This window comes from Engraulis encrasicolus, chromosome 21, assembly GCF_034702125.1.
Source record: "Engraulis encrasicolus isolate BLACKSEA-1 chromosome 21, IST_EnEncr_1.0, whole genome shotgun sequence".
In the NCBI taxonomy this organism is placed as follows: domain Eukaryota; kingdom Metazoa; phylum Chordata; class Actinopteri; order Clupeiformes; family Engraulidae; genus Engraulis; species Engraulis encrasicolus.
The window spans coordinates 39,718,151-39,740,640 of NC_085877.1; the positions used below are offsets into that span (position 1 = coordinate 39,718,151).

Consider the following 22,490-nt stretch of genomic DNA (forward strand, 5'->3'; position numbering starts at 1 on the left):
ATGATCAAGTCATGGACACATTTGGGCCTGACGAGCAAGTCACGCAATGCACAAGCGTTACAATCTCGTCAACCCATCACAACAGTTATGAATGCACCTATTCACATAGAGATACAAAAAAAGGGACATTAATTATAATTATAATAATAATAATAATAATAATAATAACTGTATTTGTATAGCACAATATCATACAAGGCATAAAAACAGCTCAAAGTGCTTAACAAACGGATACACATCAATGTTAAAGATGAAAATGAAAAGGGAAGTAGAAAAGAGAGAGAAACAAGAAAGAATAGCAAGAAGACAAAAGAAGAAACTAGACGGAATAGAGAAAATAAGTGGAAAATAAGTAGAGAGAAAATGAAATAAGTTTAAAGAGGACATATATAGAGATTGTAGAGGCATTAGGTCCACAGAGGTTGGGCCCAGGATAAGTGATAAATAATCAGATATGACCCGGATGGCCATTCATGCCTATGTGCCCCGCCTGTGTTTACCTGTCATATTCTGGACTCCGCCCCTCATTTGTAGGCCTACCTCACCTGTCCCTCCTTACCTGTTCCCCAGTTTTGATTGCTTTCTGTGTCTAGTTAGGGCCTCCGCACATTCGCTCCGACAGCACTGCGGAGCACTTTCGCTTCTGACACAATTCTCACCTTTTGTTTGCCATATAGTTTTTGTTTCTCACGTCTTGAAATGAAAAAAATCTCAGTTTCATCCTGAAGCCTTAACCCTTTTTGTGTCTGCATTTGAGTTTTTGCGCGCATGAAAATCCTGACACCTGGCCCTACCGTGGCCAACCGGTGGGGCACTCGCCTGCCATGCGGCTGACCCAAGTTCGATTCCCGACCCCTCCCCGTCTCTCTCCCAATTCGCTTCCTGTCCACCTCTCACACTGTCCTATCAAATTAAGTCGAAAAGACAAAAACATTTTTTTTTTAAATCCTGACACCTGATGGTGCAGACTATAGGGCAGAAACCACATTTATTTCCCAGTGAAGACCAACGGAGATAGAAATAGCAACACACACACACTCTGTAGAAGCACATAGATTGGATGCATTTGATACTAACCAACACTGTTTTATTTGCGTGTGTGCGCCTGTGTGTGTGCCTATGTATGTGTGGGCTTGTGTGCCGCAGCATGAATTCTAAAGAGAAACTGCTTAACATGTTACACAGTGCACCTGTAAAGGTACCGCACCCCTCACATGTGTTCAGCTCGTGCTGCTTAACATGTTACAGAGTGCACCTTTAAAGGTATCGCACCTCTCACATGTGTTCAGCTCGTGCACAACTCTTGTCACTCTCATTGCAAAGCTGTGGCCTTGATTACGACTGCCCTCTTCTTCAGAACTGTGGTCTAGGTCAGTGTTTCCCAACCTTTTTTGTCACGTGTACCCCCTAAGCCTTTTCATTGTGCCATGAGTACCCCCTAACTCGTGTTTTACATCCCTTTTTCTATTGCAGTGTGACTATGCTCCATGCATTTGTTAAAATTACATTTTTTCAAGTACCCCCTTCAGTGTGCTCACGTACCCCTGGTTGGGAAACACTGGTCTAGGTTGCATAGGTTACGAACAGTGTTGCCAGATTGGGCGGTTTGGCATGGCCGTCTGCGGGTAAAAACGGGAAAAATTGGCCATTTGGCGTTTTTTTTTTAAAGCCGTTATGTGCCCATAGAAATGAATGCAATTTGTTGAAATTGGGTGGAATTTAGTGCATTTTGACGGGTTTTGATCAGACAAATCTGGCAACAATGGTTACGAAATCAGTCTTACTCACAGCTGCGGCCTCCTACTTCCTCTTTCTGCTTGCGAGTCGAGGCGAATGTTGCCTTCTTACTTCCTCTGCCTGCTTGCGAGACGAGACACGTCTCGCTCGGCTCAGCACCTCTGACCGCAACCTACGGCATGTTGAGAGAGAGAGAGAGAGAGAGAGAGAGACTGACTTTATGGCAACTCTTTATTGGTTGTGCGTGCATGCGTGCGTAGCTGATGTAAGCCATATTGTGTTCCTCATTTTAAAAGGAACTACTGTATATTGACTGCCAACATGAATGCACAAATAAAAGAGGCTGCGAGAGACAACGGCAGACGGGACGAGACCAAACTTGCTGATGACAGAACTTCTGAGAAATCCTCTTCACAATCGACATTTAGTAAGTAGTGGCAGTCTATTTATGGGGGAAGGAATGTCCAGTGATACTGACTTGTCTAAAGTATTTGCGATGATGCCATGAAAATTAGGCTGTGCGTTCTTTTGTTAAATCAGTCATAAGACTGCATAGAGTTATCACTCAATGTTGGTAGGATCCTGAAGTTATGTGGGTTGTATATGTAATGTATGTGTGTCTGTATATGGGTCAAAGACGACCAACATGACACTGTCCTTCAGTGGAAAACATGAAATTTCAAAACAATTTTTTGAAAAGTGAATGCATGAAAGCCAAGGAAAAAAAATAATTTCACCAAAATCTCTTTTTTTGCATTTACAGTAAGCAAAAGTATCCGTTGCACTGAAGGACATGTTGGACGTCTCTGACCCATATAGGCATGTGTCCTCTGGTTTTTTGTTGTTGCTTATTTTGTCTTTTGTCAGTTGTGCAATAGTCTTGTGATGTGATGTTATGTGTATGTCCTGTCTTAAGCGAGTGTTGCTCAGGGACGCAAAAAGAATTTCAGTGAAAACTGACAATAAAGTCTTATCATAAGATGAGGCTTGATGCAATCCAGGGATGGGAAGGTGTGGCGTTGTAAATACTTGGGTATAATGTCAATAATTTAAAAGCACAAAACCAATCTATAAATGTTGCACTCTATGTGATTGCATTATTTCCGAATATGTGACAGGCCTATTATGTTTACCTTAGGCTACAGTCTTCCCAGATTAATTAAATTAGTTAAATTCGGCTATTCCTATTTCCCCTCTGTGTGTGACAAGAATCTGCTTTTCAGCCTAACTGTTTTGTAAGCCACCATAGGCCTAAACGTTTTTTTTTTTAATTCTCCAACTCTCTTAAGCCGGGCATACACTGTGCGATATTTTCACTCGTGGGTCTTAAGCTTCTGCTCACACTGCACGATGGAATTTCACTGTTTAAAAGTTCACAACTCACGACTCACGTCCTCACACTATACGAGCCGACAGTCGGATGCGAGCGAAATGCTTCCACTGTACGACGCGACAGGCATGTTTCCCCGGTCTGCAGAGGAGGTAACATGCACACCTGAGGTGGAGATGAGGTCGCGCTCAACAGCGAATCGCACGGCCCTATTAATTTGTACATGTGAAGTGTCAAATCAGGTCGTAGCACTGCTTTAACTGTGCGATTTACGCACGAGCCACGAGCAGAATTTCAAACCGTTTTGATTTTCTTGCGACCCTGCGATTGCACGACCGTGAGGCGAAATCGCTTGTCCTTACCCCATGTACACTGCACGATGAGAGACTCACGATTGACCTGCGATTGAGCAAGAAATCGGCCCGACTCTCAAAAAGTCGTGCGAGTGCCAAATCGGGGCAAAATCGGGGCAAAAGTCGCACAGTGTAAGCCCAGCTTTAATTACCTTCCTCTTTTGCCATATGTGCTGTTTTAAGCCTCAGAGCCCTTCCTCAGAACAGTAAATTACTCCTATAGTTATTTTGTATTTGTGTACACAAGCATGCTGTATATTAGTCTGATAAACCAGCCTAACCGGAGTAATTTAGTCTGGCCCTGATGAACGATACCTCCGAAGATTGTTGATGAGAACAACCTGTTGTTTTTTCAAACCGTGCCGGCGCTCTGACCAATCGGCGATCTTTGCCGTTGATGTGCTTTCCCAACGGTGTTGCGAGATTCGTCGTCACTCCCTCAAAACCCTGCCCGCTTTGATTCAAAACAAATCTCTGCGTTGTGATTGGGTTTGCCAGACTCAGGGCACAGTATTCAAACCGTTCTCAAATCCGAGGCCAGACCCACTCGCAGCTGAAAATTTTTCGGCGTCCAGCGGGTGGCGCTGGTTTACTAGGCTAGCTGTATATAGCTATTTTACACCACATTTGTACATGCTGTATACATGGGTGGGAGACGTGACGCCTTGTTTTTTCGTAACATTGGTTAAAAACCTACTAAACTGTTATTTTTCCTTATAAAAACAATTGTCAATGAAAGAAGATGTGGTACATTATGTTTCATATTAGTCTTAGATGAGAAGACACATTTTTGTTAAGATTCATGTTAAGGTTTATATGTCAAATATACTGCGGTGTGACTGTAACATTAATGAAACCTGGAATATAACATATATATAAATTAACCAACAACATTTTGAATAATGTATGAAGCATTTGGCATGATTGCATAAATATTAACTTTATATTAAGATATGTGAATGTGAAAAAAACTCAAAACAGTAATATTAACTATAAGTTCAATTTCGTAACACAAATTGCGTCGTGAGGGGTGACATGTATGTCAATGTTTGTGAATGGGCAGCTGCAAGGCCAACTACAAGGGTCTGAAAGACTGGCTCCTAACCAGTCAGTACCTCAGTTATTGGAGAGTGCTGTGGAAGTTTAAGGTGACTCTTAACCTCTTAATATGTCTTCATATTGCAATCTTTCTGTCACGCAATGCTTAAGTTCATTTTATGGTGTCCTGTGGTGTGACTGGTCTTATAGAAGGATTTTTTTTAATATAAATGAAAACACATATTAAGATTAAACACAATATAATTATCAAGTTAGCATGAGCTCAGATGTCAGTCATGTATACAAAAGGATTAAAATGGCCATAATGCAGTGAATTCCCTGTGGTGTGACTCCATTTTCCTGCGGTGTGACGTACCTATGCAATGTGTTGATGCGGGACACATTTTCCCCCGAAATGGCAAAAATAAGGTGAAATTCCACAGACCACTAAGTGCTTTATTTTTTTGCTATTTTCTTCCAATTTTTATCCATCATTTTTTTCAGGAATTTGAAAAACTTTTTTTTTTTTGCGTTACGCCCTTAAGCGTCAACCACCCACATACTGTATGCCTACATACTGTAAGTACTTGTAATAGCTGTGTAGCCTGCAAATGCATTGGCCACGGTGTAGTACGGGGGCGTGGCCTGAGGACACGAGTGGATGGAAAATTAACTCCTGTGCACATGGTCAGTGGGTGCGATACTATGATGTATAAAAATTGTGACTCCCGAAAATCCTAAATACTTGGGCATAATGTAATAGTCCGGCAGCCAAAAGCCAAATATCAGCCGAACCCAGTTTCGTCTGATAAAGTTTTTTTCTTTGCAGTTTGTGGTTGCCTAAGGTGTACCTATTAAGATTCCAGACGATGCCCGGTGATATCCCTTGAGCATTTTCAGATATTGAGCCTTTTATGCTTGATGTGCTGCAGCCATAGATTACAACAGTCTTTGGCTCCCAATTCATGTTATGCTGACCAAATACCCTATACCATACTTATTTTGTGTTTGTTTACATGGTGGGATGTGTATAAGAACAGGTGGTGAGGTATGGACATCAGTGGGGGTGGGGTCATGCATGTTTGGGGGCGGGGCATTCACCCAAAAAGCCTGATTTTCCAAGTTGGAGACACAAAGGCCAACATTTCGCCAAACGTGGCTTTATATCTCATAGTGGGTTGTTTGGTTTTGCTGTTTGTAGTTGTCCAACACTTACCCATCAGGATAAGAGTGGGTGATGTGCCAATTTCAGATATTAACCCTTTCATGTTGATTTCGCTGCAGCCAGCCCACAAGCTTTTGACAGCTTCATAACTGCACTATGATTAACCATAGAGCATTCTGGGTGGTAGGCCTGCCACATCAAAGTGGAGAAAGTGGTGCATCAATCAACACTCAGCAGGGGTGCCGCAGCGCAGGGTTGCATCCAAAGCCATACAGAGGGGAGAGTCAGGCAATCTCCGCTGTGTGCTAGGGCCAAAATTAGCTGTTTTAGCTTCTCAGTACTGCTCAGCGTTGTTAGTGCCTAGTAGTGGGCGTAGCACACAGCAAATGCAATGCGATGCAATACAGGGAATATGACAAGACTTGCTGTTCGTAGTATTAACTTCAGATAAGCATCACAGATGGTAAAACTATTGTGATTATCACCACCGAGACAGTTGATAGTTTACATATTTGTGGTGATTCCACCTCAGTATAGTTTGTTAGTCCTTATTTTTGACTGTTAATGTGGTGGTTCTATGTTGAGTCTATGGGAATACAGCCGCTTTAGGCACGAACTTATCTCGTTGAAAGGTGGGGTTTCGCTGCAATTTTCGGGTCAATTTATCGCTGTCTACCACTGACCACACGGTGAGTTCCATGTCTTCTCAAACAAAAGTTTAATGCCATTTTATAATCGATTGCTTGAGTGCTCTATTGGAGTCAATGTAAAGGTGGGGGGGCTGCAGTCTTGGATACCCAAATGCTCCGTTCAGCACCAAATGTCAAAATTGTGATGAGAACATCTCTACTTCACCCCAGAAGTCACACAAACAGGGCTTAATGTCTAAAATAGCGAACTACCACTTTAAGTCTCCTCCCTTGTGTTGTGTTTAGTCTTATCCAACATAAAAAGCATTTTACTGGCCCTGTCCCAACTTTTTGGGAATTTGTTGCGAGGGTGAAATTTTAAATGATCACATAATTACCCCAAAACAATCATTCTGCTTGGCTTTAACAACTGATATGTTGTCTGTACACAATGCTCTACCTATTGAATGTTTTGAAAATGCCAGCATTTTGATTTTATTCACAAAATACCAAGTGTCCCAACTTTTTTGGAATCCGCTTTGTAATAAAATGTATGTTATTGTGGCACTATTCTGTATAAATTGGAGACAATCCGCACTAGGGGTGTAAATCACATCCTCCATGACGATACGATTCAATATCGATATCTTATAATTCGATGCGATACGATTCTATTATTTTCGATACTTAAGAATGCCCCACGATACAACACGATTCGATTCGATTTTTCACCAATTACTTTTCCACTTCCATGAAGTTATTGGGCAGGGGCCAGCGATTCGATTATTTTCAAAACTTAAGAATGCCCCACAATATTATGCGATTCGATTCAATCATCAGAATCGCGATATATCGATACATTTCGATATTATTTGCACCCCTAATCCGCACACTTCAGCTATTTTATCGTGCAATGGAGCTTTACTTGATTTGCAAGCAAATATTGACGTTAAGAAGCTGATGTGTGATGTCCTTTAGGTTCTTGACATTATAATATACTGTATGTATAATAAAATGTATGTTATTGTGGTACTTTTAAAAGGACTGGGTTTTTTTTTAAAACAGTGGGACAACAATGGAAAGTCTGATGGTTTCAAGAAACGTGTGTGCTCTGTGCTCTGCTTCAGGTGCTTGAGAAGAAGATCATCACCTTTGTGAGGAACGAGCTGCAGAGATTGAAGATTGAAGAGGATTCTTAGTCCAGATTAGCAAGACATATTTGAGGAGAGAGGACCATGACGCGTCGCTTCCTAGGATGCATCAGAGGGGATATGGATGATGAACAGAAGCTGGATAGAGGGGATATGAATGACAAAAGGAGAGAAAGTAAGAACTCTATTTTTCTCTGGTGTGATTGCGATTGTGATTGTAAGATTGCAGATGACAGGCTACAATGAAGATGTGGTGATTTTATGGGCAGTGGCCCATCCCATCTTGTGAGTTGCAACTGAGTAAAGAAGACGGCGAAGAAGAGACGTGCTTTCATAATCACTTAAAAGTTTTAAATGAAAAATTAAAACTGTATACAATAGGCCTAAATTGTGACTCAATTGTGACAGATTGTATACAGTTTTTATATTGTTGTTTCAACACACTTCTGTCATTGTGGCTGATGTAAATCGAGAGAAATGGCCAAGAGTTTCGGGGGTGAGAGTGTGTGGAACTACGCAGGTCTGGCGTGTGTCAGTGTCATTATTTGTTTCAGCACTTTATTTGTATGTTATTAGAATATCATCAGCAGCTGTCATCGTGTCATCAGTTGGTTAAAGATTCAGTTTTTATTTCATTTGTGAAACAGATGAATTGGTTGTAATTCAGGCTGAGCTGAAAAGAAATCTCAAGACCAATCACGAGAAAGTGTTTGAGGGAATTCCCAAGCAAGGCGGATCTGCTCTGCTAGAAAAGATCTACACAGAGATCTACATCACAGAGGGAGGAAGTGGGAAAGTAAATCAGGAGCATGAAGTCAGGCAGATTGAGTCCATATCAAAAAGACCACCTGGACAGGAGAAACAAATCAAATGCAGTGACATCTTTAAGCCCTTACCTGGTCAAGACAAACCAAGCAGAAGAGTTATGACTAAAGGGGTGGCTGGCATTGGAAAAACCGTCTCCATTCAAAAGTACATCCTGGACTGGGCTGAAGGAAAAGACAACAAAGAGATCCACTTCATTTTCCCATTGCCTTTCCGGGAGCTCAACCTCATGAGAAACCAACAGTATTCCTTAATGGGCCTTCTTCACCACTTCTTTCCAGAGCTGAAGAAGTTAACCTTTAGCAGCCAGGAGAAATATAAAGTGCTGTTCATCTTTGATGGTCTGGATGAATGTCGGCTTCAACTGAACTTTCAGAAGAATGAAAGATGGTCTGATGTGGCGGCTGTCACATCTCTGGATGTGCTCCTGACAAATCTCATCAAGGGCAATCTGCTTCCCTCTGCTCTACTTTGGATAACCTCCCGGCCAGCAGCAGCCAGTAAGATTCCTCCTGAGTGTGTTGACCTTGTCACAGAGATACAGGGCTTCAATGACTCACAGAAGGAGGAGTACTTCAGGAAGAGAGTCAGTGATAAGAGTCTTGCAAGTAGAATCGTTTCTCACATTACATCATCAAGGAGCCTCCACATCATGTGCCACATACCTGTGTTTTGCTGGATCACTGCTTGTGTTCTTGAGATGATTCTCAGCTTGTCGGCAGGAAAAGAGCTTCCGAAGACGTTGACAGAGATGTACACATTTTTCCTGATCTTTCAAACCACACAGAAGAACCAAAAGTATGAAGATGTGAATGACCTTGAGCCACAATGGAACCAGGGTCTTATCCTTGATCTTGGAAAGCTAGCTTATGAAGAGTTGGAGAAGGGCCGTCTGATCTTCTATAAAGAGGACCTGAGAGAGTGTGGCATTAATGTCAAAGAAGCTGCAGTGCGCTCTGGTGTTTGCACTCAGATCTTCAGAGAAGAATCTGGAATCTTTCAAGCGACAGTGTTCTGCTTTGTCCACCTGAGTATCCAGGAGTATCTTGCAGCTCTGTATGTGTTTCTGGAGATGAGAGCCCTAAAGACAGATGTGCTGTCCGTACACCAAGCTCCCTCTGGGGAGGAAAACTCCATGACCATCTTACACAAGAGTGCTGTGGACAAAGCTCTGGAGTATGAAGATGGTCGCTTTGACCTCTTCCTCCGTTTCCTTCTTGGTCTTTCTCTGGAGTCCAACCAGACTCTCCTGCATGGCTTACTACAGAGAGGACAGGGACAGATAAACCATGATGAAACAATCAGTTACATCAAGGAGAAGATCAGGGAGGCCCCTTCCTCAGAGAGGGTGATCAACCTCTTCCATTGCCTGAATGAACTGAATGACCACTCCTTAGTGGAGGAGATCCAGAGCTTCCTGAGTGCAGGGACACTTTCTGAAGCGCAGCTCTCACCTGGCCAGTGGTCAGCGCTGGTGTTTATCCTGCTGACATCAGACCAGAAGCTGGATGTGTTCGACCTGAAGAAGTACGTCAGATCTGATGAAGGTCTCCTGAGGCTGAAACCAGTAATGGAAGAATCCCAAACTGTTCTGTAAGTATGGCAGCAGTGAATTTACTTCAGACGAGAGCCTACTAACTGATTTGATATGATTTTAATTTGTTTTCTCTTCCGCAATTTCAGGCTTGATGGCTGTAGACTCAGTGCAACAAGCTGTACAACACTAGCATCTGTTCTCTGCAACACATTTTCAAAAGTGAAGAAACTGGACCTCAGTGGCAACAGAATTGGAGATGTCGGAGTCAAAGAACTTTGCAATGGATTGAAGAACCCCAATTGTGGTTTGGAAGCTCTCAGGTAAGACATGTTCGTACTTCAGTAATTACCTCCGCCAGGAGGTTATGTGATCACCTGGGCTTGTGTGTTGTCTGTGTTCGTTCGTTCCCTGCTGTCTGTGTTAGTTAGTTCGTTCGTTCCCTGCTATTTCACTGAGTGCCACAAGGTGCGCACGGTGAGCACTGAGCACCGGCGTGCCTGCGCATTTCTCAGCAACAATAAGGAACAGGGAGAGACTCTCCTTTTCCGCGCAAGCTTCAATACGAAGTGCATTTCACCTAAAAAGTTGATCATCCGCATGCAGGCATCATCCGCAGGCAGGAAATAATCATGTCAAATTAATTACCACCGCTGCCAAAAATATGGAATTTGTGATTGTGTTGACCCCTAGGCTATGTTATCATTGCGAGATGGACAGTGACCACCCCCGCAGATCGTTTAGGTTCACAATGCTGTCGAATTAATTACGTTGTCAAAAATATGGAATGTGTGATCGTGTAGTCTACGTTCACAATGCTGTTGTGACTTAGGTTCACAATGCTGTCGAATTAATTAGGCTGCCGTTGCCAACTCATTTTTGACTGTAGCCTACGTTCACAATGCTGGTAAAATTCATTACATCCCCTTCGCTACATTTAGAACTAAAGTTAACCCCAAGTTGTTTGCGAGATGGACAGGGATCAGAAAGCCCGACAGCATGCATAATGGCCGAGCACCGGCGAATATTCCGATCGGGTGTGCCTGCACCAAAGCAGTAAGGAAAAGCACTGTCTCCTTTGACCCAAGCTCCAAAACCAGTGCTCAACCTAAAAGTTGCTCATCAGCAGGCACCCTTTTTGGCTTGGCTACAACCTCGTTGAAGTTAACAGTCATGTGAAATTAATTAGCCTACCGCTTCCTAAAGTATGGACAGTGACCACCGCTGATCATGTTGGTTGACAATGTCGAATTAATTAAGTACCATCGCCAAAAAATATGGAATTTGTGGCTGTGTTAGTTCACAATGCTGGTCAAATGCATTAGGCCTACACTTCACTCAATTTAACCCCAGTTGCGAGATGGAGCACAAAGCCCGACAGCAACGTAGACTGATTGACAACGGTGATAGTGATTTTCCTAGAAGGAAATGCCGCTTAATGCTTCAGCCGACAGCGCTAAGGCCAACCAGTTGCCCATGAGAATGATTCATATACCATCGTAGGCACACAAAAAAATAGGCCTAACCAGATACGGTTGTCTGTGGTTGTTTCAGTTGTGTTGGTTAAAATTATTACATTCTCATCATTCCGTGATCACAAGTTTTCAAAGCAGGTTGATTTTTTTTTATCTTGTAGCCTAAGCACAAGGCTGGATTAGGCTGATACAATTGGTATAATTCCACTTAGTCTTTAAAGTGTGATATGAAATAGCTGTGAAATTTTAAATGGTAATAAGGGCATGCTGCCAATCATCAAAACTGTTTATAACAATGTGACCTGGAACTTCTGACCTTCAATAAGTGCATATAGGACAGTGCATAGTAAGTTCACAATATAGCATGTAGCACTTTGCCAATACCACAATCACAGGTGAACAAAACAAACCACAGTTAACCAAGGACATGGTAATTAAAAATACAGATATAATCTAGCTACAACTTGACTGATTAATTCTGAACACACTAATGGTGTGTATAAACCTGCATAAATGACACCACATCATGACACAAATATACTGTATGTGTCTAAAAACAAACTTCCTTGGCGGAGGTCTGCACACTCTGGGTGCATTTCTAGTTGTTAATTGTTTGGTTTGATTAATCCGTCAACCTATAGATACACAAAACCCAGGCAACAAAAATATTCTATGTTGTAGCTCAACCCAGTAGTTTAGCATAAGGAATGCTTAAATTGTGTATATATCTTGCTCTCCACTTAGAAGGAAAAGACAACAGTTCTTTTTAAAGAAGACACTATTTTTGGTCCCACCTTAAAAGGTTTTGAACTTTATAAAATGCATTAATGTGACCAAACTTATTTAATGTATTCATTCAATTATTTATATCATTGTTGATTTTTAATGTGAAGTGAATTTTATTACCTGTACTGGCCATTAAATAGCCACAGTTGCATATTTGACCATACATATAAACAAACAAACAAACAAACAAAATGCTTATAATTTTGGCTTCTATGCATAATTAATCCAAGCTGCTCAGTATAAGGAGTGTTCCATAACATGATGAAGATTAATGTTGAACAGCGTACAGACACTGTTCTTATTTGATGCTACAGCAAGAGGTGGCGAGAAGAAGCGACTGAATTATGTTATTGTAGCTGAGTATCAAGAATGTAAAATAATATGTTGGAGATGTTGACGATGAGAGTGTTGAGAGGTCTTTAAGGCATCAACAACAGGCTTTACTCTTCTACAGACTGGTTTTAGAAATTGTGTGAAATATCTTGTATTGTAGCTGTTTATAATCCAAAGCACTACACCAATTTAGACACTGCGTGCCCAACAGAGAGTTCCCCTCTAGCTATCCACGCTGTCACTACCCGTAGGAAAGCTCGCAGATATAGACCCTCTGGTTGTGTACACAACAACCTAATTACGATTGCACCTGAACGCATAAACAATAGCTCTACTACTTTGAATGTTAATGCTGCATTACTTAACGTGCAGTCCTTGACCAACAAAAGCTTCGTAGTAAACCAGCTGGTCTCGGACAAAAACATAAGCTTTATGTTCCTTACCGAAACATGGCTTAAAGACGACGGGGCTGCTACTTTTATTGAGGCTTGCCCTTCCGATTACAAATTCCTTCACGCCCCGAGACCAAAGAAACGAGGCGGAGGCGTAGCCATACTTTTCTCCAACAAATTTAATTGTACTAAGATGAATCTGGGCTCTTTCTCTTCATTTGAATACTTGGCAATGAGGGTCCAAGCAAACCTCAAACTGATCATTATTGTTCTGTACCGTCCACCGAAATTCTCTTCGTCATTTCTATCTGATTTCTCCACCTTCATGTCGGACGTACTTACTAACTATGACAAAGCAATAATTGCTGGCGACTTTAATATCCATGTAAATAAATCAGATGACGCAATAGCCAAGTCTTTCTTAGACACATTAAATGGATTCGGTGTCGTCCAGAACGTTACAGAACAGCCTACCCATCGAAAAGGCAACACACTTGACCTTGTTATCTCACATGCACTTGACATCAACAATATATCGGTCACGGACGTCGGCCTCTCCGACCACCACTGTGTGTTTTTTGATTTTGACATTTCAACACAAATTAGCACACCCAACAATGTCATTCACAGACGACGCATTAATGCCTCTGCTGAGCTTAAGATTTCAGACCTCATCAAATCAGGTGACCTACTAAATGGTCACTGCACACCTGAGGAAATGCTTGATAGCTTCAACAACAACTTAAGAGGAATTCTAGATAACATAGCTCCAATTAGAACGACGACAAGAACCAGAGCTAGGTATTCACCTTGGATGAATGACTCACTTAGAGCCTTAAAAAGAAAATGCAGAGTAACCGAGCGTCTTTGGAGGAAAACTAAATTAGAAGTCCACAGACAATCCCTTAGGGATGAGATCTCCTCCTACAATAATGCGGTACGCTCAGAGAGAAAAGCATATTTTTCCAAAATCATAACAGACAACCAGCATAATGCGAAAGTTCTTTTTTCCACTATCGACCACCTGCTTAATCCAACACATAGCAATAACAACCTAAATGCAGCATCACATGCCAAGTGCGAGGAATTTGCTAGATTTTTTAATAAAAAGATTGCCGACATTAGAGAAGGCATCCAAGGTGGAAACGCAGCAACCTCTGTCGCCCACTCAGGCGATACACCGAGGGGAGGGTTAAACCCCCCTAGGAGACCTGAGAGCTTCCAAAAATTTTGTCCAATTACAGAGGACGACCTCTGTAAAATAGTCAGGGAAAGTAAGCAGTCTACCTGCAGCCTTGACGCGATCCCCACATATCTGCTAAAAAACGTACTTGGTTGCTTAGCAGCACCTTTACTGCAAATTGTTAACACCTCTATGCTTACAGGCATTTTTCCAAGCTCATTCAAAACAGCCATGGTAAAGCCACTCCTAAAAAAGACAAATTTAGATCAGAATTCTTTAAACAACTACCGACCTATATCAAACCTCCCCTTTATAAGCAAGGTACTAGAAAAAGTTGTATTTAAACAGCTTAATCAACATCTGGCTGGGAATGATATCTTGGAAAAATTCCAATCAGGCTTTAGAGCCAACCATAGCACCGAAACAGCACTAACCAAAATAATAAGTGATCTTAGGCTCAACACTGCCGCAAACAAAGTTTCAGCACTTATCCTCCTCGACCTCAGTGCCGCCTTTGACACGATAGACCACAACATACTAATTGACCGCCTTGAATCTTGGGTAGGCTTGTCCGGTCACGTCTTAGAGTGGTTCAAAACATATATTACAGGAAGACAGTTTTTTGTCACCATCGGAGAATACGTCTCCAACAAGTATGATGTGCCTTTTGGAGTTGCTCAGGGTAGTTGCTTGGGCCCTCTCCTCTTCTCTCTCTATATGTTGCCCCTGGGCTCCATCATCAGAGAGCACAATGTTGATTTTCATAGCTATGCCGATGACACTCAACTATATATCTCTGTCGAGCCTAGCCAAACCACTGCCATTCATGCCTTGACTAAATGCATGTCTGCCATTACAGATTGGATGAACAGTAACTTCCTAAAATTAAATGAAGATAAAACTGAAGTGTTGCTCATTGGGCCTAAGAAAAAACGTGCAAAACTCCACTCAAGCCTAGGTGACCTAAGCATACACATTAAAGATAAGGTTACTAGCCTAGGTGTGGTCATAGACTCGGATTTGAGCTTTGAGCCTCACATCAACAAGATAACAAAATCTGCTTTTTTCCATCTTAGAAATGTCAACAAAGTGCGCGGCTTGGCCCCCCGACAAGACGCTGAGAAACTTATTCATGCCTTTGTCACCAGTAGGATAGACTACTGCAATGCTCTTTTCTCTGGTCTCCCAAAAAAAATTAATTGACAAATTGCAACTCATTCAAAATTCTGCGGCAAGAATCCTAACAAGAACCAGAATGAGAGAGCACATCTCTCCTGTCTTGGCAGACCTGCACTGGTTACCTGTCTCATACAGAATCGACTTTAAGATTCTGCTCACAGTATTTAAAGCATTAAATGGACTTGCCCCTAGCTATATCTCAGACATGCTCTCTTTTTATGCCCCTGCTCGAGCTCTCAGGTCCACTGATGCCAAGCTGCTAAGGACCCCCACCCCCCCGCAGAAGAAGATCGGCGACGCCGCGTTTGCCTGCTATGCGCCCAAGAGATGGAACACCCTCCCCATCGAGATCCGATCAGCCACCTCCGTCGACTCCTTTAAGAAGCAGCTGAAGACCCACCTCTTCATCCTTGCCAACTCCTAGCTGCCAAGACGTCACAGTGTCCCAGCCGCCGCAGCGCCCTTACTACTCGCAATCCAGCCCTGGCAGGGGGCTCCCCTAGGTGGCCGCTGGTCTCTGCCTGAGGTTTCTTCCTGACTACAGGGGGTCTTTTTTCTCAGACCTCACTGAGCTTTTTTTCCCCCTCACAAACTATGATTCAAGCGAAAGGGAGTTTTTTCCTCACCCCTGATGCCACCAGGGGCCGCACCTGAGCGCCCAATCTCTGTGTGACTATCTATGACTTATGATAGGCCCAGCCACTATGGACCTTACACATCTAAGAATCCTGGTCCTAACCTACGTTGACCTTATGACTCTACATTCTCTGTCTATCTCTTCTTCCTCTGCCTTCCTGCTTTTTCTGCCTCTCCTCTATACCTCTCCTTTTAAATCTATCTCTCCTCTCCTTTTAAATCTATCTCTAACAATGTTTTTTTCCCATTTGTTAAGCACTTTGAGTTACATGCCTTGTATGACACAGTGCTATACAAATACAATTATTATTAAATTATTATTATTATAAGGACTGTTTCATAAAATGTTGGGTTTTCTGATGATCAGAGTAATAATAGGACTGCTCTTGTCTTCAGACTGTGCTATTGAGAAGTGTCTAAATTATCCATTATGATATCAGGGTACCTGTAGCTCAGCATAAGAAATGAAATAATATGTTGGAGAATGTTGAGCACTAAGAGAGCTTTGATGTCAATCATCAAAAGTGGACTCCTCTCTTCCCCCAACTGTCAGACTGTGGTGTAAAAGGAGAACGATATGCTGCTAAATAATGTGTTGGACGTGTTGAGGGAAATGACAATAGGACTCCTCTTTTCTCCAGACTGGCAGACTGTGGTGTTACTGGAGAAGGATATGCTGCTCTGGCCTCATCTCTTCAATTAAACCCCTCACACCTGGAGGAGCTAGACCTGAGAGGAAACGACCCTAGACACTCTGAAATGAAGCTACTTATTGATTTATTACAGGATCCTGACTGTAAACTGCAGACATTGAGGTAAGATCATCGCTCATTGTCTGGCATATTTTGACAGATTTGTTTTTTCTCATGTTTCTTATTTCTACTTCCTATTATAATTGTATTGTATCATGTTAGTATTTATTATGTATTTAATTATTTAAAGAATTAACTGAGCTGTTATAGTGTATAAATGGGATGGTTCCATAATAGCTAAGCCACACACATCCATGACCCCCACCCCTGCCCGCGCACACACACACACACACACACACACAAACACACACACACACACACACACACATACACACACACACACACACACACACACACACACACACACACACACACACACACACACACACACACACATTTTTGCCTTCCACCGGAAGTTTTGACGTCTGCGTTATGTGATGTGTTATGTCTGAAACACACACACACACACACACACACACACACACACACACACACACACACACACACACACACACACACACACACACACACACACACACACACACACACACACACACACACACACACACACACACACACACACACACACACACACACACAGCCTACATGATGGGTGGCAGCAGGACTGCAGAAAACTGTAGAGGCTGCGTGTGCGTGTGTGTGTGTGTCTGTGTGTGTGTGTGGTTATAGTAGGGGAATCAAATTAGTGTTTGTTTGTTTTTAGATGCGTCCTAGCATCTCTTATTAGAGGATATGTCCCCCTGTTGGCCATCTGAAACGCATTCATTAAAATTGGCCAAACCACTTCACCGGCATTGTTTGTGTTACATTGAACTGTATTCATTAATTTACATCAACAAGCAACAAGTGGACACATTTTTGTCTGCCTGTTGGACTTGTTTTGATTATTGTTGTTAATCTAATCTGTTAAGCACATTGAGCTGCGTATCTTGTATAAATTGTGCTATGCAAATACTTACTATTATTATTATTATTATTATTATTATTATTATTCTGGTGTTTCTGCAGGTTGTTGGAGAGTGATGGTGCAGACCTGGCTTGTGTCTATCTGACTTCAATTCTAAATGAAAACCCTTTACTACTGACAGACCTGAAGCTCAATGCAAAGATACCCGGAGACTCAGGAGTGAAGCAGTTCTGTGCTCTACTGAACGATCCACACTGCAGAATCCAGGCTGTCAGGTTAGTAGTTTAATAAGTTTAATCAGTTAAATGTCTAACACAGGAATGATGTTAATGATGGCCATAAGGCAGTCATATCATCAAGTCAACATTATAAAGCCGTACATTACACATACACACACACAACCTTTATCAAGCTGTTCCCATTGAAGACTGTACACACACGCATATCCTCTCTCTCTCTCTCTCTGTCTCTCTGTCTCTCTGTCTCTCTCTCTCTCTCTCTCTCTCTCTCTCTCTCTCTCTCTCTCTCTCTCTCTCTCTCTCTCTCTCTCACACACACACACTCTCTCACTCACACACACATCATTAAACTGTTATCATGAGGTTGTTTGCATGCAATACTACTTAACAATGCCCCCCCCCTCTCTCCCTCTCTCCAGGCTTTGGTCCTGCAGTATAACAGCAGAGGGCTGTGCTGCTCTGGCTTCAGCTCTGACATCAAACCCCTCATCACATCTAACACATCTGAATCTGGGTGCTAATAAACTTGGAGACTCTGGAGTGAAGCAGATCTCTACTCTACTCGGTGATCAAGACTGTAAACTACAGGAACTGGCGTAAGCACAGAGACGAAGAGTGCATGATGAAGCAGAATAAATACCAATTAAGTCATCATATGCTGTACAGATTTGGAGTGTGTGTGTGTTTGTGTGTGTGTGTGTGTGTGTGTGTGTGTGTGTGCGCATCTCTCCTCTCTGCCCCACTCTGTCACTCTCTCTCTCTCCAGACTTATGAGCTGCAGCATAACAGCAGAGGGTTGTGCTGCTCTGACTTCAGCTCTGACATCAAACCCCTCATCACACCTGAAAGACTTGCATCTGAGCGATAATAAACTTGGAGACTCTGGAGTGAAGCATATCTCTACTCTACTCAGTAATCCAGACTGTAAACTACAGACACTGAGGTAAGCACAGAGACCAACAGTGTGTGATGAAGCAGAATAAACTTTATTATAGTTGTCATCTCTGCAGTGTGTGTGTGTGTGTGTGTGTGGGGGGGGTAATATTAGCAGTTTGTAATCCTGCCACCTCTCCCATTTACATGTGTGTGTGGTTTTTTTGGTGTGTAAAATGTGTTTTTTGTTTCAGTGTATGTGTCCATCTCTCTTTTCTCTCTCTCTCCCCCCCCCTCTCTCTCTCTCTCTCTCTCTCTCTCTCTCTCTCTCTCTCTCTCTCTCTCTCTCTCTCTCTCTCTCTCTCTCTCTCTCTCTCTCTCTCTCTCTCTCTCTCTCTCCAGGCTTGTGAACTGCAATATAACAGCAGAGGACTGTGCTGCTCTAGCTTCAGCTCTGACATCAAACCCCTCATCACACCTGACTGATGTGAATCTGAGTGAAAATAAAATAGGATACTCTGGAGTGAAGCAGATCTCTACTCTACTCAAGAATCCAGACTGTAAACTACAGAAACTGAGGTAAGCACAGATACAGTGCCCTCCATAATTATTGGCACCCCTGGTTGAGATGTGTTAAAAGCCTTAAAATAAATTCAGTGTTTATTGCAGAAGAATACTGTCACACTGAAAATTGTAGGAAAATGTAGCCTTCAACTCAAATGAATTGTAGGAAAATGAAAAAAATCCCTGACTAAAAAATAATTATTTTTCATTAAATCACCTGTTCCACAATTATTGGCACCCTTAACAATTCCCAGGAAATAAATATAATTGAAGCATTTCTGTCATTTCTACAGTAGTTTACAAAGTTTACCAGAGTATGTAGGAACATTTAATTAGTAATTCATCACTTCCTGTTTCCCTGGGGTATAACTATGACGTGACACCGAGGCCATTTCTCTTATCCACTCTTAAACATGGGAAAGACAAAGGAACACAGCATACAAGTGAGGCAGATGTGCGTCGACCTTCACAGGTCAGGCAGAGGCTACAAGAAGATTGCCACTCAACTGCAGCTGCCCATATCTACTGTGAGAGGAATAATTAAGAAGTTCAAAACAACTGGAACAGTGGTAAACAAGCCTGGACGAGGACCCAAGTTTATTTTGCCACCACGCACAGTGAGGAGAATGGTAAGAGAAATCAAAATATCTCCAAAGCTCACTGTTACAGAATTACAACAAATGGTAGCATCCTGGGGTCACAAAGTCTCCAAATCAACCATCAGGCGCTGTCTACACGCCAACAAGCTGTTTGGGAGGCATGCACGGAGAAAACCTTTCCTCACCCACAATCATAAGCGAAAACGTCTGGAGTTCGCCAAGCGGTATTGGGGCTTCAACTGGGACCGTGTGCTTTGGTCAGATGAGACCAAGATTGAGCTTTTTGGCAACAAACACTCTAAGTGGGTCTGGCGTGCCACGAAAGATGCGCATGCTGAAAAGCACCTCATACCCACTGTGAAGTATGGGGGTGGGTCAGTGATGCTGTGGGGCTGTTTCGCTTCCAAAGGCCCTGGGAAGCTTGTTAGGGTGCATGGCATCATGAATGCTTTGAAATACCAGGACATTTTAAATCAAAATCTGTTGCCCTCTGCCAAAAAGCTGAAGATGGGTCGTCACTGGGTCTTTCAGCAAGACAATGACCCTAAACATATGGCCAAATCTACACAGAAATGGTTAACCAGACACAAAATCAAGCTCCTCCCATGGCCATCTCAGTCCCCAGACCTCAACCCCATTGAGAACCTGTGGGGTGAGCTGAAGAGGAGAGTACAGAGGAGAGGACCCAGGTCTCTGGATGATTTAGAGAGATTCTGCAAAGAGGAATGGCTGAAGATCCCTCTTTCTGTCTTTTCCCATCTTGTGAAACATTATAGGAGAAGATTAGGTGCTGTTTTGTTGGCAAAAGGGGGTTGTACAAAATATTAACAACAGGGGTGCTAATAATTGTGACACACATTATTTGATGTCAAATAATTATTTCTTTATGTGGGATTTTTTCCCCACTGAATAAATGCACTTGTATTGAAGGTTGGATTTTTCTCTTTTTTTCCATTAAGGTCCCATATTATTTAGAGAAAAATAATAATAACTGGAAGCTAAAAAACACATCTCAACCAGGGGTGCCAATAATAATGGAGGGCACTGTACAAAGAGTGTGTGATGAAGATTTAACACCATCATAGTTGTCATGGAAGCACTAGACATTCCACCTATACAGTTATCATATGCTTTCATTATTTGCTGTGTGTGTGTGTGTGTGTGTGTGTGTGTGTGTGTGTGTGTGTGTGTGTGTGTGTGTGTGTGTGTGTGTGTGTGTGTGTTTCCAGTTGATGTCTGCATCTCTGCTCTGCCCCGGTCTCTCTATGTCTCTGTCTCTCTCTCTCTCCAGGCTTGAGTCCTGCAGTATAACAGCAGAGGGCGGTACTGCTCTGGCTTCAGCTCTGACAGCAAACCCCTTGTCACACCTGACTGATCTGTATCTGTGGGGTAATAGAGTAGGAGCATCAGCAGGGCAGCAGCTCTCTGCTCTGGAGGAAGATCCCAACTACAAACTACAGACAGTACTGTGAGTAAACCCACTCTGTCGTCATATCTAGAATATTGATCAGTGATATGAAATAGATGTGGATTAATTATGTATAGATGTAAAATAGAATGTTTTTTACATTCTTCATTTAATGTGTATCTTTATGCTTAATTGTTGTTTATTGTAATGTTTATTTAATGGGCTTGCCCTAGCAAGTCCCACTTACTGAACCTCTAAGTCCTGTTTATCGCTTGCTTATTTGCTAGTAGAGTAGAGTAGAGTAGAGTAGAGTAGAGTAGAGTAGAGTAGAGTAGATTAGAGTAGTAGAGTAGAGTATAGTATAGTAGAGTAGTAGATTAGAGTAGTAGAGTAGAGTATAGTAGTAGATTAGAGTAGATTAGAGTAGAATATATTATAGCAGTGTAGAGTAGAGTAGGATGGAGTAGAGTAGAATAGAGTAGTAGATCAGAGTAGAGTAGAGTAGTATAGAGTAGAGTAAAGTAGTAGAGTACAGTTTGTAGAATAGTAGAGTAGTGTAGAGTAGAGTAGTACACCCCCGGTGTGTGTGTGTGTGTGTGTGTGGGGGGGGGGGTTCAAGTGTACACACACACACACACACACACACGCACACACATCCACTAACCAATCCTCTTGAACCCTCATACCTGAACTCAGCTGGCGTTAGGAAATCCAAAAGTCTTAAATGCATTCTGTCTTTTTGTCTTTTCCAGCTTTGTTGACCCTGAAGACACTGAAGATGCTGAAGACGCCAAAAACACCAAAGACGTCAAAAACGCCAAAGACAAATCATGTGGAATATCATAGTCACACACACACACACACACACACACACACACACACACACACACACACACACACACACACACACACACACACACACACACACACACACACACACATTAATATCACAGCGCTGCAGTGTCTGACTGGTGTAAATATTTAGATTAAACTTAAACATATCTTTTTTGTATCTTATTTACAGTACCTGCAGTATCCATGTTCTTATCTTATCCGATCTTATCTTATCTCATCTTGTGCAGTGTCCATACTCTGCATATTATATATTTTTTGTATATATTGTGTATATTTCTGTGTAGATGTGTGTATATCTCGCTGTAGATGTGTGTACATTTCTGTTTAGATATGTGGATATTTCTGAACTTGTAGAGTTACTTGGGCACAATCCCTAGTGCTGACCAAAAAAAGTAACTTTTTGTGGATATTTCGGAACAGTTAAAACAATTATTTTATCTCCATGTCTGTTAATTTACCGAATCCAAGCAGCTGATTTCTGTCTAGTGATGCTATGTACATGTTTGTATGTCTGTCTGGTAATATA

The 22,490-nt window shown here is 42.2% G+C and overlaps 1 protein-coding gene across 1 annotated transcript; it reads left to right on the forward strand.

Annotated features, from left to right (window-relative positions):
- Positions 1–7,390: 7,390 nt before the first annotated feature.
- LOC134437415 (NLR family CARD domain-containing protein 3-like) lies at positions 7,391–21,955 on the forward strand. The gene is made up of 7 exons (XM_063186905.1): positions 7,391–7,578; positions 8,051–9,821; positions 16,388–16,561; positions 18,432–18,608; positions 18,941–19,117; positions 20,993–21,169; positions 21,862–21,955. The coding sequence occupies exons 1-7, from the start codon at positions 7,488–7,490 to the stop codon at positions 21,953–21,955; spliced, it is 2,661 nt and encodes an 886-aa protein (XP_063042975.1). The 5' UTR covers positions 7,391–7,487.
- The last annotated feature ends 535 nt before the right edge of the window (positions 21,956–22,490 follow it).

Excerpts from the sequence above, each read along its gene's own strand:
- LOC134437415 (XM_063186905.1), top strand. The coding sequence starts at position 7,488 with ATGACGCGTCGCTTCCTAGGATGCATCAGAGGGGATATGGATGATGAA. Across the intron at positions 18,609-18,940 it reads TGTAAACTACAGACACTGAG|GCTTGTGAACTGCAATATAA; the intron begins GTAAGCACAGAG and ends CTCTCTCTCCAG. Across the intron at positions 21,170-21,861 it reads TACAAACTACAGACAGTACT|CTTTGTTGACCCTGAAGACA; the intron begins GTGAGTAAACCC and ends TGTCTTTTCCAG.